Here is a 22,580-nt window from a genome sequence, read left to right on the forward strand (position 1 = left end):
ACAAGTCCCACGGTAATTTAACATTATGAAGAAAAAACTTGATTAAAAATACAACTAAAAATCAATTTTTAACATGCAGATACGCCTGTGAGAAAAAAAAAGAAAATTCCTGCCTGAGTCCTGCCAGAAGCGTAAATTTCTCCTTTTTTTCCTTGGATATAAAAATTAGTAGAATTAAAAAAACTTGTTTGTTACACGTACAAGATAACTGGCGTTTCCATGATTGTGCTTTTCTACTTGTTGGACTGTACGATACGAACATCATAACGACGTCTTTATCCAAGGCGTTATTTGCAATTGTTACGTATATTTAACCGCCTAATAGCCTTAAAACATCCCCCCCCCCCCCCCCCTCAACGGAATGGGAGGAATTCAAATCACAGCGGCTATGGAAAAAAGCGAAATTAAAATGGTGACATTTTGTTGTGGAGGGTTCCGCCGACAAAGTTGTTATGAATTTACTGGATTGCGTTTGATTGTGGTAATTATAAATATGCCAGTGTTAGTGCCAGTGCCACATCTGAAGCTAAAGAGTAATGTTTTTGACTGTACAAATGAGTAAACGTTTAACGGTGGTAAATACATCTCGATTGTAGATTCATATTGTCAAGGTTTTCATACCATTTTCAAAGAAAACATCCACTGTTGCCTCACTGAATGATCTATACCAGACACAAATGACCTTAAACTTTCGTCTTAAGACACTGTATTTTGGACAAGAAGAGAAGAGAAGAATGAATCAGAATCCCCGCTCGTTTTCATTGAAGAAAAACATCGTGAGGAGATCAGACTGATCCCAATAGATTCCCCTCTGAAGGTCAGATAGCTGACGTTTTCTTAAAACTAGACCCAGGACCAATTCTTGAGAGGTTACTCGTTGCAGCCAAAATGATGATGAAAAACTTAAATAAAAATATAAATTTTCCAGAAGAAAGCTTGTTCAATCTTCACTTTATTTATTTACTTAAGGATCTCCAAAAAAATGTTAGTAATGGCGGGCATTAGGCGTAATTGTAGAGTAAGCGCCGAGAATGTTCCTCGCGCGCCATTTCCCTCGAAGGGCTCGACACGAAAATGAGGCTCGGCTCCTTGCTTTACGAAGCTTCCGGGTTCCGACTCATTTGAAAAGGCAAAGAAATATACGTTCATTCAGAAGCAAAATATACATAGACAAGAGTACTGACCTGACATAAACACGTCTTCTTCAATTATCCAGCTTTGCACTAGATTTTTAGTGCTCCGTACACAACTTTGTTCACTTATGACCAGAGATCGGCGGGGGTGAGCTTTTTTTGCGTCATTAACGTCATGTAGCTGTGTCTGGTAGATGTTAATATGGATATGGAGTATCCATATATAAATATTAAAAGAAAAAACACGACTGAAATGATTAAACTAAAATTAAAATTCATTAGAAAACGAGTGCTAAGCTTTTTTAAGTATTGTAAATTTAATTTTATGTACTATTGTAATAAATAACCATTCGTTTTTCTCTATTTTCAATTTTTAATTTGTTTCGCCTTGAAATTTATTTGAGCTTTTTTTGTATATAGAAAAATATATTTCTACATCCACTGATGTGAGTCGAGTGAAATGGATAAACAATATATTTATATTATCTAAGGAAGCTTGCTTTAATACTAGATGAAATTTTTTCTCACTTAAGCAGAAAGCTGTGCAAAATAGATTAATCACATTCCGTAGATTGCGACGTGACGAGAAGGCAGCCGAAATAAACTAATTTAATTTATAATTATTAATTAAAATTAATTGTTTATAATTATTATTTCTATTTCGAGTTTTAGTGTCAAAGCTGATCAGTAGACCAACCAAGATTCGTGTCTACACGACTGTAATTAGGCCAATTTTGATGTATGGGTGTGAAGCTTCGACTCTGACTCAGAAAGAAGAGAGCAAGCTCTTAGTGGCGGAGAGGAAAATCTGGCGGAAAATTCTGGGACCTATCAGAGATGAAGATGGAACTTGGAGGCGTAGAAAGAATAGGGAGCTAGAGGAGCTGGTTGCGATGCCCAATATAATTGGCGAAATCAAAGCCACACGACTCCGCTGGCTCGGTCACCTAGAGAGGATGGGAGAGGATCGTGCCGTGAGAAGAGCGTATGTGGGGCACCCGGGTGGAAAACGTCCGTCTGGGCGTCCCAGATATCGCTGGAGCGACGAAGTCCTAAAAGACCTATTCGCCCTCGGAATACCCAACTGGCGTGAAGTGGCGCAGGATAGGGCAGATCGGCGCTCTCTTGTGTCAGAGGCCAAGATCCTGTTTGGGTCACTGAGCCAGTGAAGAAGAAGAAGAAGATAATTATTATTTACACATTATCATTAAATGGCAAGGTATGTCCACGTTATGCAAAAACTGAAAAGAGCTCACCCCGCCGATCTCTGCTTATAGCATCACTTCGGTATCGCAAATCGGGTAAATACGTTTTTATCAGATACCTTTTAATGTAGACTACTAAAATTTGAAACAGTTATAGAAACTACTACAACTACTACTGTAATTATAAAATCAAAACTGCTTATTTCTTCATTTATGTCTATAGTTCGATTTATTTAGCATTAAAGAAGGCAAACAAATAATGTTGTCGTGTCTGTTTATACATCAGTGTGTCCCTAGCCATTGGACAAAGCCTAAATGTACATATGCATTAGGGTATTTAGAACCAGTGTACAAAGTATCATAACAGCCGGTGTAGCGGTTTCGAAGAAATTAACAAATTACCAATTTTTACTTTGACACAGCCTGTATGTGTTAGTAGCTCCTAAGTCCTAAGGTAATATCCTCAAAGAATAGTATGGAACCTTCTTCGACATTTTTGATTACCTATCTTTTTTATTTATGACACTAATAAGCTTCTGATTTTTGAAAAATGTCATCATTATCAAATATTTCGAACAAATTTTCAATAACACTTCCAAAGATTAACACAGTTTGTTTCTTTTTGTTGTCAATTATTGCAAATAACTTTTGTTCGAAAAATTTATTTTTTTATCTTTTGTTCTAATTAAAAAAATATTAACGTCAGAGCATTCCTGAGAAGTAACCCTACATGGGATTTCAGAGTTTGTCCAATGGCTAAGGTCACCCTGTATGTAAATTATTGACAAACGCTTTCAAATTAGTTTAATATGCTCTTGGTATAATGCACCAAGAGCCAAAAAAAAATTTCAAAAATTTATTCTTCAAGTAGGCCTCAAGGGCTCTTTTACAAGTCAATACAACATTTATAGTAACATCATATCATATTTTAGATTTAAGCTAGTTATAGTAATCTATTGTATATATCCATTATGTATATTGTTATTGTAAATAAAATGTTTTATAATGTTTAATATTACTTCTGAAAGCAAAATAATATTTAGTCGTATATAATTTATAATTGTTACATAATTGCTGTGCATATTTTTCAAAAGTCTCAAGTTTTTTATGCTAAAAAAATCAAACTAAATATATGCGCTAATTGGCTCGACAAAGAAAATCCAATTTTCTATGCACCTAATTAATTCTGGTTGAAGAAACCACTGTTGACAGCTGACCTGATCATTTCCATAAACGCTTCGGGCCAGACCCGAACTTGCGACCTTTTGAAACACCGGTCTATCGCTCTTTACCAAGTGATCTACCGAAACTTACCAAAAGCGCTTAAAAAAACGAAGGAATGGAGTAAAAAATTGTTTCATAACAATATTATAAAGTACGAATCGTCCAACAAGGAATACCAACTTTTGCAGAACTCGTCTCGTCTCGTCAGAAACTCTTTCATCAATCAATCAAAAAAATTTCTGATTTGTGGACATGAATTAACTTTTCAATCTTCCAATCAATTAAATTAATAATTTGATAAAAAAGGGAAACAAAGCCGAAGTACGTAAAAAATTAAAACCACACCCAACAAATAAAACTGATAAATTTAATTCTGAACTACAATTTTACTAGAATTGCATACAACGGAATCGGTGTAGCTCAGTCCCTGGGGAACTAAATTGAAAACAACTCGCAACAAAGAAAATTAATCAGCGACGAGTTGTATTCCTCTGGAGTCTACACATTCCAACTTGTTAAGCTAACGAGGGCTAGTCAAATACTGAAACCCTCCACTTCCAACCTAACTGCATCTCTTGGGCCGTGGTGGATATAATGGATGTATCTATATACTTTACTGTACATATAAATTACACGAGAAACACAGTTACAGAGTAAATTAAATACAACAAAGGCGGACTTATCCCTGTATGGGATCTCTTCCAGTTAACCTTTGAGGAAATGAGTGGAAAAGAAGTAAAGATGAATGAAGGACAAATAAAGACAAACGTAAATATTTTGAATACACATTGCTACAAATATACATAAATAGATTTTGTTTTTATTGAAAAGAAGATAAATTAATTGAATAAAATAAAATTATAACTACTTATAAAATAAAACTACTTAAACTAAACCTACCTAGAAAAAATAAAAATACCCAAAACAAACCCTGGCCTCTTGGCAGGGTGCCCATCACGCAGGCAGCATTCCCGCGCTGTATTGTTCAAACATAACGTAATCGTGGTCAAACAATTGTCAAATGATTGTCTGAGCGCTCCTCTACACGATGGCCCAGCGTAAGCCAGTCTAAGGTACGCAGCGTACGGTGGAATGAGATAGCAATATCACTAACTCCCTCTAACGCATAAATGAGTCCCTTGGACTGGCCTACGCTGGATCATCGTGTAGAGGAACCATGAAAAGAGGTTGTGGGGTCAACCCTAGCTCTGAACCAATGAAATTCTTGGAACTAATGTTCAAAGTATACCTATTAGCTAGCTCTTCAAAGGAGCATATTGAAGGGCAACCTCACTAATTTCGATAAAACAAACCTAAGGCCTAATTTCTCAGTTCAGTTAGATGGACATATGGTAGTCGTTGTAGTAAGAAATAGTGCTTATGCCAATTCTTGTTGATTAACAGAACGTTTATTTACTGGGAACTGTTCAGATATTTATAACTATTATCAATTTAACTATCTTAAGCTACGGCGCCCAAACTTGGTCATTAAAGAAGCTTAAAAGTCCCGACTCAAGATTTGCCAGCGAGCAATGGAGCGGAGCATACTCGGAGTCCGTAGAATCGATCGGATAAGGAACACAGAGCTGCGCTCCAAAACAGGTATCGCAGATGTGGGTGTGAAGGCCGCCAAGCTCAAATGGAATTGGGCGGGACACATCTGTAGGATGCACCCGGACAGATGGGCGAAAATAGCGACCGAATGGGCACCACAGATCACCCGAGGCAGAGAAAGGCCAAAAACGACCTGGACTCATTTCGTGGCGACTGGCGGGAGCATGCGCAAAGCCGTGACGAGTGGCGGAAAACAGGGGAGGCCTTTGCCCATCAGTGGGACACAATGTATAGGCTATAAAAAAAAAAACAATTTAAATTTTATTTGACCACTGCTCTGGCCCCGCCTATGAAACCGATGGTCCTGGGTTCGAATCCCGGTAAGGGCATTTGTTTGGGTTATGAGCACAGATATTTGTTCCTGAGTCATGGATGTTTTCTATGTAGGTATTTAAGTATTATATCATATATATCATTGTCTGAACCCACAACACAAACCTTCTTGGCTTACCGTGGGACTTAGTATTTGTGTAAGAATGCCCCTATAATATTTATTTAAATTAAGACGATATTTTCAATTTATCTTTCATATTACCTATTTTTTATGGAACCGTTTTTCCCGTATTTAAATCTTTTTGACCTATTTTGTAATGCGCTACGCTACGCAAGCCAATTATTAAAATACTCGATACAAAAACACTAGGAGCACTGCTAATAAAACAAAGAGAGTAACGCAGGGTTCTGTAAGATAAAATCTTAACTTGAAATCCATTCCAAATGGACCCCACGTTTAAGTGCATAATTGGCATAGAAAGTAGAAGATTTTTTTGACGGGAAACAATTTTTTTTCTCAGGGGAAGGTCATCCAAGAATAAAATTTCGCGTCAAACAATTTTTTCTTCTACTTTTGCCTATTTAGAACACGATACCGGAAACGCCCTTAAACGGACTTCACAATTTTTGTTACATCTTGTATTAAGTACCTACTTGCTTTTCGCTAAATAAATATTTCATTAAACAAGATTGATACAAGATATAACATAGACCGAAACGGAAACGGCGAGTAGCATATCACCAATGCTCTCCTTCGACGACATAAACTACCCCATCCACCTTCCAATATTGGCTTTAGGCTGCATAGCCGGCTGATTATACGTATCCCTCTCCCATCCCAGAGCGTGTCACTCTCCACAAAATTACGTCCCCTGGTATGCCGGTCCGGAGCAGGCATGTCCCTGACTGGGAGTGGCATCTCTTGTCTTGTCATTTAATTTACCGATGGTTCAAGTAACATTCCACGGCTAATGGAAATCACCGAACAAGAGAAGATTCACTGCTGCAATAATAGGGTTGTTTCCAATTTTTGAAACGCTTGTATTACGTTCTTTATTAACTAAAAGTTGCCCTAAAATTCAACTTTTATACTAAAAACGGCTTTAAATATGTTAAATTAACAAAATATATTTTGACAGATGCTTTCGCGCCCAAAACGCTCTTTGAAAAGTGTGTGACGTCACAGTTTACGGTTTGACACATAACTACATACACACGTAGAAGATACGAACTGTCAACTGACATTTGTCATTTGTTGTTTATCGCCTAACTGTCAACAGTGCCAATCCGAGAGTTGTGACGTCATCAGAATCTTCAATGACGTTTCGAGTTTGGTCACGTGACGTGTGCGAAAAGATATTTTAAATTAAATATTTAGAAAAATATGGTCATCACAGGTCCTAAAAGTAGTTTAACATGTTCGTATAATCCAAAAGAATTTATTGGGATACAATTCTGCCCTAAGATTTGTAGATGGAAACAACCCTATTACGATGTAGTTTGCCTTTCTTGGAAATGAGTTGATTTTAGTGTGTATACTTTTCAATTACTTAAGATTACGTACTGATATTTACGTGCCTATCTGTCTTATAATAAACTATCAAGAATTTGTCACAGCAACAGATGCAAGCACTAATATATTCGGAGCCCTCCTGAACAAGGCAAATATTGATGGACCGATCGTTAAAATCCCAGTTCTAAACGAGAAATTACCAAACAAGAGAGAAAATACACTGTTAGGCCATCAAAACTTATCGAATTAACATTGTCGATACAAGGGTCTGAGCCCCACAATAACTTCGGCTTTGCTTCCCTTTCTTGGGAAAGAGTTTATTAATTGAGCCGGTAGGTCAATTTGGGAGCCGCAGCACGTAATACAAAGGACAGACAGTAGTTCAACTAAAATATAGAGCGTACTTAATAGCGATAGTTCTCCTTTTAAGACGATAGTTAACAACTACTTCTCCTAACAAGCAGTCTCCATTTTACATCCCTGGACATTATGGAAAATATTTATATAAATAAAAAAAAATCGGGTCCCAGCGCGCACAAGTTATATCTAGAATTCTCAAAGCGTCTGGTTGACGTAACTGGTGACCGAAGAGCTGGCGGCTTCCTCGCACAACGTATCAGCATTGCGAGGACCGCCAGCATCCTTGGTACAATGCCTCAAGGGCCTATTTTAGATTTAAGCTAGTTATAGTAATACCTCTGTATATATATATATTTTATACTACGTCGGTGGGAAACAAGCATACGGCCCGCCTGATGGTAAGCAGTCTCCGTAGCCTATGTACGCCCGCAACTCCAGAGGAGTTACATGCGCGTTGCCGACCCTAAACCCGTCCCCCCTCGTTGAGCTCTGGCAACCTTACTCACCGGCAGGAACACAACACTATGAGTAAGGTCAAGTGTTATTTGGCTGATGTTTTCTGTAAGGTAATATATCCATTATGTATGATGTTATTGTAAATAAAATGTTGATATTATGTATTGTATATTAACGATAAATGAAGCGCTGGTGGCCTAGCGGTAAAAGCGTGCGACTTGCAATCCGGAGGTCGCGGGTTCAAACCCGGCTCGTACCAATGAGTTTTTCGGAACTTATGTACGAAATATTATTTGATATTTACCTACCAGTCGCTTTTCGGTGAAGGAAAACATCGTGAGGAAACCGGACTAATCCCAACAAGGCTTAGTTTACCCTCTGGGTTGGGAGGTCAGATGGCAGTCGCTTTCGTAAAAACTAGTGCCTACGCCAAATCTTGGGATTAGTTGTCAAGCGGACCCCAGGCTCCCTTGAGCCGTGGCAAAATGCCGGGACAACGCGAGAAAGAAGAAGTATATTAACGATAAATATCCTTAGTTTGACTTAATTAGTGAAACAAAAATTCGTTTTTAAAAGCTCCTCTCATAATACCTAATTAAATATAATAAAAGTTTATGGAAAAGCGTTCACGTGATTTCGTCTCTTTTCCTTTTCAAAGTCGAAAACTGCCCCGGCAGCTCGGCATATTACTTTGCCTCGCCCGAGGCAAACTGACTGATTTTCCCTTTTTAATGAAATTGTTCTAAGAATAAACTCACCTGTAAAGGAAGTTATCGGGAAAACTGATTGGAATATTGCTTTGTTTAGATGAATAACATGAAAATTGATGTTGTTAACGAGGGTAACTCTTTAACGAATGAATACAAAATATATTTTTTATTTAAACCTTTTATCGACCGGTTTGGCCTAGTAGGTAGCTACCTATAAAGCCGGTGGTCCCAAGTTCGAGTCCCGTTAAGGACATTTATTAGTGTGGAATTGTATGGAATTATCCGGATCTTCTCATACATTCAGATCCTTCGTGCAAACCCTATTCCTGAGGGGTAAGTAATAGAACGTATACAAACCTATAATATATCACTCTGAATGTATAAATTCAATTTGTATAATTTTGATCGGAATAACATTCAATTGCAATAACATGCAATATGTATAACAACGAATTCTATAATTGTAAATTGTATAATAAACACTACATATATCATTGTTTACGATAACATTAGAAAGGTATAACATTGAAATAATATAACATACAAAACAAATATCATTAAAAACAATAAAATAACGACACATTTTTTTGGTCAACTGCATGTATTTTTGCAAAATATAATGTACTTTTCATTGCATAATCGATTGTTTTTTTTTTCCTCACTACGGAAATTACATTATTTAAATATATTTTTGTGTGTTAGTTAATGAACAGATACAGTTTTTAAATAATAATGAAATGAGCAATGTATTTGAAACATCTATACTATGCGAATTAATATTTCAACGTAGTTTGCTCCGTATTTATCTATTACAGATTGCAGCTTTTTTCTGTGGTAATTCTGGTGCTAATTTCTTTATCTAGAGGGTCACAGTTCTAACCTAACCTAACCCACTTTTCTGTTAACAGTTTCTTTTTCCGAAGCCTCAGAGTTCTAACCTAACCTGCTACCTATTCTGGAAACAATTTATTTATCTAGGGGGTCACAGTTCTAACCTAACCTAACCCACTTTTAGCAGTTTTTTTCCTAGTAGTGTGTTCTATGTGGTTTGAAATTCTAGGTCATCCTACTAATTTTACTACTTAATTATATAAGATGATATTTATATTTTAATATGTATATATTATGACAGTTATATGAAATGAGCTTAACTTATATGTATATTATACCAAACAGCCATATGTATGTCGTATGTTATATTATTTTTATGTTATACTAATTGAAAGTATACGTTTACTTTATTATACATAAGATTAGTATACATTTTTAACGTTTGTAAACTGAAATTATTTCAAAAGTGCGTATATATTATAGGACGCACCCATTCCTGAGACATGGGTATGCATGTAACTCCTCTGGAGTTGCAGGCGTACATAGGCTACGAAGACTGCTTACCATCAGGCGGGCCGTATGCTTGTTTACCACTGACGTAGTATAAAAAAGAGAAGGCGGCTTTCCGAAGGCTTTCCGATATTCGACTTTTGATAGGTATTAGGCAAGACATGCTGGGTATGCAGTCTAACGAAGTGGTATCTACAAAAAACAAATTCTTTGGCTGTTACATTATTAAATTTTTTTTGAAGTCAAGACTTCTTTAGCGAAGCTGTGCACTTTTTGTGATGGGGAAGAAATGTTAAACTCGCGTTAGGTCACGTGACCGTCAGAGTGAAAATTCGTAAGACGGACACGTGACGGTGACGTGCAAATTGAATGTCATCGAAGCCTGGTTACTTTTGGAAAATCGAATCTCATTCAAGTGTGACATTTTATTTTCTTCATAATCAAAGTGCTGTCATAACGGTTCAAGAGGTTTCATCTTTGTTAATTGTGTTGTATAGGGAGCGTGCGTGAACTATAGGAGGCAGCACAGGAGCCGTCAGATTTTTGGCGCAAGGCGTAAATGTGATGTTTCTTGTTCCGATTCAGACCACAAGATGGCAGACCCTCCAACGCGCACGGTCCCTATTGTATCTTTGTGTTGTTGGGTGTCCATGATTGTAGATAAGAACTCAATTTTTTTCTTACCAAAAAGTTAAATAACAGAAAAGAAGCGTGATTGTTTTACTTAATATGATGGTGAACGATTCATTAACATTTACTGATTGTGTAGGCTGTAGTCCTGCTCACGTCTCATGAATTACTCTGTATATGTTATATATTAACACTAAAATTCGCATTTCAAAATTTCTTCCACACTCAAATTTATTTACTCTAGGTATAATAGAGAATTATCTCTTTTTGTAAAACTGCTACTCAATTTTTCGAAAATATCAAAAATGCACAACGTTAATATTCAATTTTTCACTTCTGCCGGCACTCCCGGAGTGGAACCCGTTGTTTTTTTTTAAAGGAATGTAATTTTTAACGCTTTAGCAATGCACATGTGGCATCCTTAAAATTGCAAACGTCCATAAGCTACGGTACGGTAACCGCTTGAGTGTAGTGCCATGGAGTAATCTGCTAGATCTAGTAGTCTATAATATAGGGTCTAGTAATCTAGTAGATTTAGTCCATGGTAGTGCGAAGTGGACAATATTATGTAAACATAAAATTTCCAGGAAAAATTTAGGTCAAAGGCGAGTAATTTATCGCAAAAAACTTTTTACGGGTGCCTAATGAGGGTCAGAATTACCGCCATCCACAGAACCCAATTACCGATCGCCCGATCCACGCTTTGCATCTACCAAGTTATAATATTATTGATTTTTGGTAATTCTGTTAATCGCAACCTTATCTTAAACGTATAAGACTCAAGTTTCCTTAGCTGGAGTTTGAGACCCGCAAAATACTAACGACGCGTTTAAGCGATCGATTTTTAAACAACACTTACGAAGCAAGATAAATTAAAATGGGCTTTAATGCGGTGCGCTAAGGTTATTTTTGGAATGTACGTCGGCCGACGGTAGCGTTGGGTGTGTACGGATATTTTTGTTTCAAGGAAACGGGCTGTAGCTTTCTGTGTGAGTGTACTTACACAACTAACAAAAGTGAACATTGTGTATGTGTGCGTGCGTACGCTCGGGGCTCGGGCGATCAGTGTCGGCTGAACTGCTGGTGAGGTTACAAGTGTTTAGTATTGGATTCTTCGCGTCAGCGTATAGGTACCGTCAGCATGGCAAGTGAGAAAAAAAGGAGAAAACTTATTCGAGCTGAGGTGAGGCATTTTATTGCTTTATATGTTTGTTTGGTTTATTGTGTGAATCCAATACGGGCGATTAATTATACCAGATTGTGCACAAATCACGCGAGGTTTTTTCGGTTACTTTTTTTCTATTCTCGTTATTTATACGCGCTCCAAAATTTCGTAAAATACACTCGCTATTTTGAACCGCGAAGTGAAGTTTAACGCAACCGAGTAAAAGTATGTACTCATGTGGTAGATATTTTTTCTTACTTTCGTTCACTGTAGAAATATACGTGAGGTCTCCTTATAGTAGTTGAGTTGTGTAGTATGTTGCTATACCATATTATTTTTTATGGACAATATTTTCATTGTATTCCTAAGCAAAATTTATTTCAATATACTTTTTGGGTCCTATACTAATCACCGTTTAAATATTCGCCCATATTGAATTTACAGACTATAAGTAATGGCGATATTGTTTTTGTATGTGTTTTTGTATTTTACTTTTAGACTCATAGTATAAATAATCTAACCTAAGAAAGTAAGCAAATAAAAAGAAATACACCAGCATGTGGAATAAATATTAGAGTGTGTACTATGTATATATAGTTATATTATAGTGTTTATATTGTGTACTTTGTTGTTTATTACAGAGCCGTGCTCTCATCGCTAAAGTTTTCCACTTTCTTAGAGATGAATATAAGTTCACGGAACTTTATAAAGAACCACATTGTGATTTGTCTCATTTGCGCAACATAACCAGGCGCACTGCAGAAGCGACGGGCACAAGTATGAGAACAGTACAGAAAATATTACAAGAAGAAAGACAACTCCCCAGTGGATCTACACAATTTCCAGCACCGCACAAAAACAGACAAAAAAGACCTTGTAAAGTAGACATCAACGAACGTCTCGTTTATACTATACGAAGCTCAATACGTAATTCTTATTTCAAACTTAAACAAATCCCAACATTAAAAAACCTGAGACAATGCTTAAATGAACAAATCGGTTTCGATGCCTGCCTAGCAACGATTCGTAAGTTATTACTGAAACTGGGCTATACATGGACTAAGTCAGACTCTGGTAAAAAAGTTTTGATTGAACGACATGACGTCCAAATGTGCAGACTGCAATATTTAAAAAAAATAACTGAATACCGCTCTCAAGGTCGGCCTATTGTCTATACTGACGAAAGTTACGTTATGACGAAAAATGTTAAATGTGACTCACGAGCTTCACATGTAGCTAGGTATATTTTAGCACACGCTGGAACTTCTGATGGGTTCATTGAGAACGCTTGTTTAATTTACAAAGCTAATACAGTTAGCGGAGATGAGTATGCGAAGAAAAACTTTGAATTTTACCAAAAATGGCTAGATGAGAAATTGCTGCCAAATCTGCCGGACCGTTCTGTGATTGTGTTAGACAACACATCGTTCGATAATATTTTTGTGGAGACGCTGCCTACAATGCATGCAGATAAGTCTCAAATGGAAGCATGGCTGTCGTCTAATAACATACCTTTCAAAGCTAACTTACGCCAAATTGAGTTATACGACTTAATAAGACAGTATAAAAACGCTTTTACTACATACAAAATCGATAACTACATCAGGAGTAAAGGATTCGAAGTACTGCGCTTGCCTCCATATCACCCAGAACTGAACGCCATATTGAACATATGGGACACCATTAAGAATGAAATCGTTACTGTCGACTATGATGTAGCTTACACGGAGAAAATCATTCGCCAAGGTGTTGCAAAAATAACTGGTGAAACATGGCGCAATACCTGCAATATAGTAATTAAGAAAGAAAATGAATATTTGGAGTACTTTGACACCGGATTTATATACATAGCCAATTTACAAGACGAAAGTAAAGAAGAAACGGAATCTGAATCTGACTCTGAGGGTGATGATAGTGACGACTTTGACGAATCCACTTTTGTAGATGAGTAATTAAATAAAGACTTAAATTAAACTTATACTTTTTTTAACCATATCCCTTCTTTAATTTTTTTTTCATTTGCATCCTAAAGGATAGAACTCGGGAACAAGACCGACTGCCGTTAGGATTCCTCTAGTTTAATGATGTAACATCACGATAAATGAACCCATAATATAGTCTAATAAAAGATGTCAGTTGAATTTAAAATCAAAAGTGAAGGAAATGTCATTTCATCAGTATTTTCGATTTTAAAACAAAAGAAATGCAACTCTGTAATATTGTAGTAGTTTGTTCTCATTGAAAATGCTTTAAATGTAGTAATTAGTATTATTGGTATGAGGATAGAGGCAATCTTACTCAAATCAAAGTAACTTACTTACGATATTTTCTTTTATCGAAATATTGGAAGTAAATTATCAATTACATAATAAATCGTACGTAAATTTTATTTACCGCATTCATTCACGACAAATAATAAATTAAAATTACTTACATATTTTATTTGTGTGCGTTGAGTTTGCTAACGCTACCTACCCACGCACCCCAGCACGTGTTGTTTATAGCTCACTACTACACACACAAGTCGCACGGTGTTCTGAGATAATACATTCACACGGACGTTAACAGAATTTGAGCTCTATTGCTCACGTCGTTCGGTTCAAATTAGTTTGTTGGTAGTTTCGCGTCGGTGTAGTCAGACCGCCAAATGAAATAGTCGGTCGGTACGTATTAAGTTGTAGAGGATTGTAGTGACTCTTTACAAAATAGTTAGAACTTGTTTTTGAATAAATACCTTATTGTACGAATGCGAAATTAACTGTCTGTTGCTTTCTTTTCATACAATTGTAGTCCCCATTTTCCTCTCTGGATATTAACATTATTGCAAATATTTTGACACAATGTGATGCAAATAATAGGTATCAACATCAACCACATTTAAGCCCAGTCGGTTGATTATTTAGATTTTTTAATTATTATAAGAGTAAAGTTGAGGTTTTAATCATTTGTATGGATTTTTTTTTATACTACGTCGGTGGCAAACAAGCATACGGCCCGCCTGATTAGTGTTGTGTTCCTGCCGGTGAGTAAGGTTGCCAGAGCTCAACGAGGGGGGGCGGGTTTAGGGTTGGCAACGCGCATGTAACTCATCTGGACTTGCAGGCGTACGTAGGCTACGGAGACTGCTTACCATCAGGCGGGCCGTATGCTTGTTTGGCACCGACGTAATATAAAAAAAAATCTATATGCCTACAAAAAACAAATACAATTTTGAAAACCCAATCGCAAAAGACTGTCATTAGTCAAATTGTAAGACTTACGCCGGGAGCCTAAGTAACGAAAATAGCGCATTTTACGCCCGTATCATAAAAATCCCTTTACAATACATATGATGCTACTTTACCGCACTAGTGCGAAAATTAGCATATTACGTTACTGTGTCGAACATTTAAAGGGCCATATGTACTGTAAAACGTTGTACGATACATGTGCGAATAGGTAATTCGCAACTCGTGTCGATTTAAAACACTCCCTTCGGTCGTGTTTTAATTTATCGTCACTTGTTTCGAATTTCCTATTTTTCGCACTTGTATCGTAATGTACTATTTTAAAACAATGGTAGGTACATTGTTCAACGAGGGGGCTAAGCTAGAAGTATATGATATATATGAATAAATAAAACACACACGTCCGGTCACTTACATACTTATTGCGAGACTAATTGGCCTGCAGAGGGCGCACGCGAATGCAACGCGATGTGACGAATACTATTAGGTAAGTACCTAAGTACATACATTACAGTTTACAATAATGACATGTTGTGTAAAGCTTTGTATTAAACTTAAGCGTAGAAAAAAAACAAATGAAACCTTCCCTTGCTATGAACATAACAACAACGATCCTTGAGGGTCACATGCACCTACCCGCCACCATACAATTGGAGTTACGGTCTCATTTTAAAACGACATACTTAAATGGCATGAATATTTAAGTTAAAATATTAGTACATTACGATACAAGTGCGAAAAATAGGAAATTCGAAACGAGTGGCGATAAATTAAAACACGACCGAAGGGAGTGTTTTAAATCGACATGATTTGCGAATTACCTATTCGCACATGTATCGTACAACGTTTTACAGTACATATGGCCCTTTAAATGTTCGACACAGTAACGTAATATGCTAATTTTCGCACTAGTGTGGTATAATAAAAACATGGACTGTAAAGATAGTTTATTATTCCAGTAGGCATATTACAATGCGCTTATGAACGTCAAATAAAGCTACGCCGCCGGCTCTAACCCTGCACCTCTGACCCGAGAAGATTTAAATCCCCCCTCAATTGGAGGAGGGTATCCCAATATGGACTGGCAAGTAAATTATCTACGTCTGGCACTAGTATTAAATAAATAAATAAATATTACAGGACATTATTACACAAATTGACTAAGTCCCGCAGTAAGCTCAATAAGGCTTGTGTTGAGGGTACTTAGACAACGATATATATAATATATAAATATTTATAAATACTTAAATACATAGAAAACACCCATGACTCAGGAACTAATATCCATTGCTCATCACACGAATAAATGCCCTTACCAGGATTTGAACCCGTAGTATTGTCATTCTAGCTACCAATCGTAATAATTATAAACAAATTACAGAGAGTAGATGTTTACTCGGACTATATTCTTTGTATTATTCTCATTCTCATACTTATACTCATATTCATAGTTTATTAATAATGTAAATTTCAGGTCGGCTTACATGACTTATATAAATTACAGGTACAAGATTCATTTTGAGAAATAAATTCAATTAACAAGTCAATTAAGTATAACAATTTTTACAGTACATATGGTGCTACTTTACCGCACAAGTGCGAAAATTAGCACATTACGTTACTGTGTCGAACATTTAAAGGGCCATATGTACTGTAAAACGTTGTAGGATACATGTGCGAATAGGTAATTCCCAACTCGTGTCGATTTAAAACACTCCCTTCGGTCGTGTTTTAATTTATCACCACTCGTTTCGAATTTCCTATTTTTCGCACTTGTATCGTAATGTACTAATACAGTACATATGGCGCTACTGTTAGCGACGCGACTGAAAAACCTTAGATGACGCTAAGATTAGTTAAGTTGAAATACGATTAAGGCTGTATTCGAAATAAAGATTTTATCCGTTAGGTAGGGCAAATATATAATTAGATTGTTATTAGACATAAGAATTATGTAATCGTTAGTTATATCAGGTATTATTCGATATTTAGGTCACGCAAACCCTAAATCCCAATTCCTTATTCGAAGAGCGAGATGAACGAAGGAATAAGAAAATAAAGAAAACTTATTCATTGGTTCATAATTATAGCCAATCACATGCAAATAAAGACAAGGAAAGGTAAGAAACAGCGAGACAGAAAATCTCGATCGTGATTGGTCAGTCAATTTCCCGTACAGAATTCGATTACGCTCAATTGTACTATGAGACGCACATATTTAGGTTATTATCGCAGTAATTACTTCAATTAGACTACTGAATGTTACGTATAATCGTAGAGCGTGAATTGCTTAACACCCTAATATAGGTCATGTTATCGTAATCCTAGCTATTAGATAATAGCATGCCGTAAACCGTCGAGAAACGGGCTATTGTTCCGAGCGCGGACGAACAATAGGCTTTGTATTCGTGAAGTAAGCAAGTCGGACAGGTGTTATTGTTTTGTTTCACTGACCTAGTAACCGAGTTAGCGTGTTATGCAATATTTAAGTCAATAAATAGATATTTGTGAGAATTATAGTGATGTAAGCGATAACGAGATAACACGATTTGACCCGAACAAAGCCGAATCAAGTAACCGACCAATCAGAGGGCTTGATTCAGAACGAATCGAAACGCGTCTTATCTCCTTATCGTAAGGGTGTTCCTTTTCTACGAAATTCGTATATAAGCGAGGAAGGAACGGAGAGAAATCGTAGTCAGTCGTCGAGTGATCCAGCAACCAGAAGCCTCAAGAAGAAACCAACCGGAAGAGAACCAGAAGCGGTTCAATCGCGTAGTAGGGATTGTAGGAGTATTTTTATACCTTTGTATCGCGTTTAATAAAAGTGAGTTTGTGCGTAACAGTAGTTTATTTAGCTATCTCCTCGCGCATCGTATTCGTTCCTCTTCACGCGGCGACGTAGAGGGCCGTGGTCACGGTTTTGGCAGTAGGAGTGGTGGCGACAGCCCGGTGCCTTCTCCATTGAGCTATCGTCGGCAGATATAGCGCCGCGGGCTGCTATATTTTCCTGGTCCTTCGAGCCGGATTAACTGTCAGCCCATCAAGACCGTCGAGATCAGCTTCTACTCTGCGTGAAGAACCCCATCGTGCGACATCGTCAAGATGCCGATAATTCGGACCAAGAAGGCTACGTCGGTACAGAGCGACGAAGACAGGCAGCGTTTCCTAGAAGAAGGCGCGGCGGCGGCCCAACATCGTGAGGTTGCCCGCGAACACGCTGAGAGGACTGAGGACGCCGACGCGGAGCGCCCTCCCCTCCCCCCTGGCGAGTCGGCCGACGCGGCAGCGGTCACCCATCGAGCTGCTAGCGCGGAACCGTTAGGCGCAGCGGCTACATTATCGATCGACGACGTCTACCAGAGGCCACCGAGGTCTCCCTCGCAAGATACGATGTTGCTATGGCGTAGGGACCTGAACAAACGCCTGCGACGTCTTGCGAGACCTACACCGATCCCGTTACGTCATTCGAAGACAGTGGTTAAAGACGTTACCACATCGCAACGACCGAAGGATACTCCAAAGGAGGCGAGCACTCCGGGTAGGCACACCCGTGCGCAGTCCGTGTGCTCACAAGCGAGTACCGTCATCGAGGCCAGACTCTCGCAAGCCGAGCTGGAGGCGAGCGAGCGGCTAGCGGAGATACAGAAGAAGGAGCTGCAGTTAGAAGCCGAGTTAGTGAAGAAGAGGCTGGAAGCCCAGAAGCTGCAAATTCGTGCAGAAGCCAGTGAATCCGACGCGGCATCCGATAGGAGCGAAATCGGACCGCAACACCAGCGCATCCTGACATGGATGGACGAATCGCAGGACAAGACGCTAACCGAGCCCGTCAAGTCCAAGAAGAGGTTAGCCAACGAGCCCCCACCGGATTACGAGACTCCAAGGCGCTCCACGCGGGAAGAGAGGCATATTCGACGTCGCTCACCGAGCCGCGAGGACCGTCGGCGATCGTTATCGCCACCGATCGAGCCCCGTACGCCGCACACGGAGCGTACACAGCTCACTCAAGAAGGAACCGTAGCGGAGTCTATGTTGCAGTTATTCGAGAAGATGCAAATGGCGGCTCGACCGGCACCGAAGGATATCTTCGAACTACCTCACTTCTACGGAGATGTGAGTGAGTGGCGAAGTTTCTACAACACGTACACCGAGACGTCGAGAAGATATAAGTTTACCGACTACGAGAACGTCGCTAGACTGCGTATGGCGCTACGCGGGGACGCGAAGACATGTGTGTCACACGTCCTATCGACCGCAACTCGTCCAGATATGATTATTCGAATACTGAAAAAGCAGTTTGGTCGGAGTGAAGTATTGCTAGACAGAGCAATCGAAGATTTGCGCAAGCTGCCAGCGTTGGGACCTACAGCGAACGATCTCAACAGCTTCGCAATCAAAATTATGAACATAGTGTCCACTATTATGGATATAGATCGGAGACACTACGCCGACAACCCGTTGCTGATTCGCGAAGTAACGGACCGGTTATCGCCCCATATTCGAAGCAGGTGGTGCGACTACGCACGCAATCATCGTGATACCGACGAACCCGAGATCCTGCAACTTGCTGACTTTCTGATGGAGGAAAGTGAACAAGAAATGGCGTTTTGTCATGCCCGCGCAGCCCCGAGGCGTGCGCAGGTACCGTCAGCAGCACCGAACGCGCGCGCGACCGGCACTCGTACGAATACATCCGCGCCGCGTTATCCGATTCCCGCTACCACACCCGGAGGTCGATACGCCACAGCACAGAAGGTGACGTATGCGACGCGTCAAGCCAGTACATCGAAGTCGACGTGCCTGTATTGCGGCGGCAATCATTCAACGCCGGAATGTCGCAAGCTAGCCGCACAAAGCATAGGCGCAAGATGGAAGTGGGCAAAACTCAACCGTATATGCTATAGGTGCATGGACGCGAAGCACCTCAAAATACAGTGCAAGGCGAAAGGGTGCGGTGTGGCAGGCTGTCCGCACGTGCATCATCGTCTGCTCCACGCGGAGACGACGCAGGAGCTCCGTGATAATACCGCGATGGCGATGACTCATGCTACGCAACGAGCGGCCGTAGCGCGAGTTACTACATCATCGATCGAGCCGACGGCGGCACAAGAGCCGCAATCTACGCAAGTTACGCAACGAGAAGACAACGAACCACGAGTCTACGTGTCATCGACCCCGAACTACAACGTGTTGTTGAAAGTGTTGCCTGTAACGGTAACAGGCCCGCAAGGAACAGCGCATATTTTCGCTTTTATCGACGACGGATCGACATTGTCGATGATCGATCAAGACGTTGCTGATGAGATAGGTGCAGTGGGTCAAGACGAGCCGTTATGTATTCGAGGAATAAGGAATCTCAAGCACACGTCGATAACACAGACTGTTAAGGCCACCGTGAGACCGGCGAAAGGAGGTACCGAACACGAGATTACCGTCAAGACCGTAGATGGCCTAGGAATCAGGTCACAGTCGCTCAATAAGGAGCAACTACTCAAATATAAACATCTGGCGGACTTAGGCGACGAATGCTACGTCGGAACAGGCGTACCACAGATGTTAATCGGAGGTGATTATAGTCACTTGATTACACCGACGGAAATCAGGCAGGGCGGCGAGAACGAGCCGTGCGCTATGAAAACACCACTAGGTTGGGCGTTTTTCGGTAGAATGCCACGCATTATTCGTACGAACGAGCAAACCGTGCTACACTGCCGTATGGGGGATGAAGATCTCAACGAGCAAGTGAAGAAACATTGGTCGATCGAGGCGTTAGGCGTAACGCAAAAGGAGAACGTGAGTCCGAGCGATCAACGAGCCATCGATATATTTAATAAAACCGTGAGAAAAGTTGGAAATCGCTACGAGGTTGGCCAGCTATGGGCGTCAGACGACGTGAAGCTACCACCGAGCTACGCTATGGCGCGTTCAAGATTACATAGCTTGGAAGCGAGAATGCGTCGCGACAAGGACTTCGCGGAGGACTACGAAGCCCAGATTCAGAAGTTGCTGAGAAAAGGATATGCCGAGCGTATTATGGAACCACCGCAAACCGACAAGACTTGGTTTTTGCCGCACTTTAGTGTTTTCAATTTGAATAAAGGCAAAGGAAGAGCCGTATTCGATTGTGCCGCGAAAAGTCAAGGAAATAGTCTGAACGACTATATTTTAGCGGGACCAGACCTGCTAAAAAGCCTGCTGGGTATACTACTGAGGTTTCGCGAATGGAGCTTCGCAGTAGTAGCAGATATACAGGAGATGTTTCTGCAAATCCAGATTCGAGCCGAAGACCAGCAGAGCCAGCTATTCTTGTGGCGAGGTACGAGAAGAGACATGGAGCCGCAAGTCTACAAACTAAACAGAGTTTGTTTCGGAAACGTATCGTCACCGTTTCTCGCGCATTCAGTGCGCAATCGTAACGCAACCGACAACGAGGACAAGTATCCAGAGGCGGTCTACGATATACACAATAATCATTATATGGATGATTATGTGGCGTCCTACAAGACTGAAGACGAGCTACTGAGAGTGTCATCGCAGGTACGAGACTCTCACGCCGAGGGAAACTTTCACCTACGAGGCTACGCGAGCAACAGCGAGCGACTGTTAGCGAGCATCGAGCCAGAGCTTCACGCACAAGAACCGACGCATCTAGGCGAGAAGCAACAGACCGTTCTAGGAATGACTTGGGATCCTAGCACCGATACTCTAGGATACAATACGAAGATGCTGCGCGTACCGGACGCAGTAAAGAATCACGAGCGACCACCGACGAAACGAGAGTTACTCAGCGCGATAATGTCAATCTACGACCCGATGGGACTTATCGCTCAATTCGTGATAAGCGCGAAGATAATATTTCAGCGAGTTTGGTCAAAGGGAACGGATTGGGACGCACCGCTACCGCACCAAGAAGCTGAAGACTTTTTTCAGTGGCTGAATGCACTGAAACATGTAGCTACGCTACGCATACCGCGACAGTACGAGACACCGAGAGCTGCTACGAAATATACTCTGCATATTTTCACCGACGCGTCAACGGAAGCATATTGCGCTGCAGCATATTGGCGCATAGAAAACTCAGAGCAAGAGGTTCGAGTAAGTTTAGCAGCGGGCAAAAGCAGAGTTTGTCCACTGAAGGTGCTATCCGTACCGAAATTGGAGCTAACAGCGGCAGTCATCGGAGTACGGTTAGCAGAAACGATCTGTAACGAGCAACGATACGACATCGACGAAGTGATTTATTGGACGGATTCAAGAGTCCTACTAGGATGGATCAAAGACGACGCACGAAACTACAAGCCATTCGTATCACATCGATTAGCCGAGATCACCGAGAAATCGAATCGTCAAGCATGGAGATATGTACCGACCGATCTTAATCCGGCAGACCGTGCCACACGAGGCAAGCCTACAAGGAGGATCGATATACAGGATGATTGGTACAGAGGACCGCAGTTTCTCTACCTAGACGAGGTGGAGTGGCCGAGCCGAGATATTACAGTAAGCCGCACCGAAGATCTTCCTGAAAGGAAGCTGAAAGTCAAGTCAGGAATCGTTTTATCGACTACGACATCGAAAATGGAGCCATCAAGCGTATTACCCGATATACGTCGCTTCAGTAACTACGATCGATTGATTAATTCTACAGCCTACGTGCTACTTTTCATCGATAAGCTGAAATCCAAGAATAGGAGACTACAGCTACAAGTGCAACACATTAAGCGAGCAG

The 22,580-nt window shown here is 40.1% G+C and overlaps 1 protein-coding gene across 1 annotated transcript; it reads left to right on the forward strand.

Moving 5' to 3' along the window:
• The first annotated feature begins 11,381 nt into the window (after positions 1–11,381).
• LOC133526328 (uncharacterized) lies at positions 11,382–13,598 on the forward strand. Its single transcript, XM_061862884.1, has 2 exons — positions 11,382–11,642; positions 12,266–13,598. The coding sequence occupies exons 1-2, from the start codon at positions 11,601–11,603 to the stop codon at positions 13,574–13,576; spliced, it is 1,353 nt and encodes a 450-aa protein (XP_061718868.1). The 5' UTR covers positions 11,382–11,600; the 3' UTR covers positions 13,577–13,598.
• Positions 13,599–22,580: the final 8,982 nt, after the last annotated feature.

This window comes from Cydia pomonella, chromosome 16 (genome assembly GCF_033807575.1).
Source record: "Cydia pomonella isolate Wapato2018A chromosome 16, ilCydPomo1, whole genome shotgun sequence".
NCBI classification, from domain to species: Eukaryota; Metazoa; Arthropoda; class Insecta; order Lepidoptera; family Tortricidae; genus Cydia; species Cydia pomonella.

Bases quoted from the DNA above. Each gene is read 5' to 3' on its own strand.
- LOC133526328 (XM_061862884.1), top strand. From the start codon at position 11,601: ATGGCAAGTGAGAAAAAAAGGAGAAAACTTATTCGAGCTGAG. The intron at 11,643-12,265 runs GTGAGGCATTTT...TGTTTATTACAG, and splicing joins GAAAACTTATTCGAGCTGAG to AGCCGTGCTCTCATCGCTAA.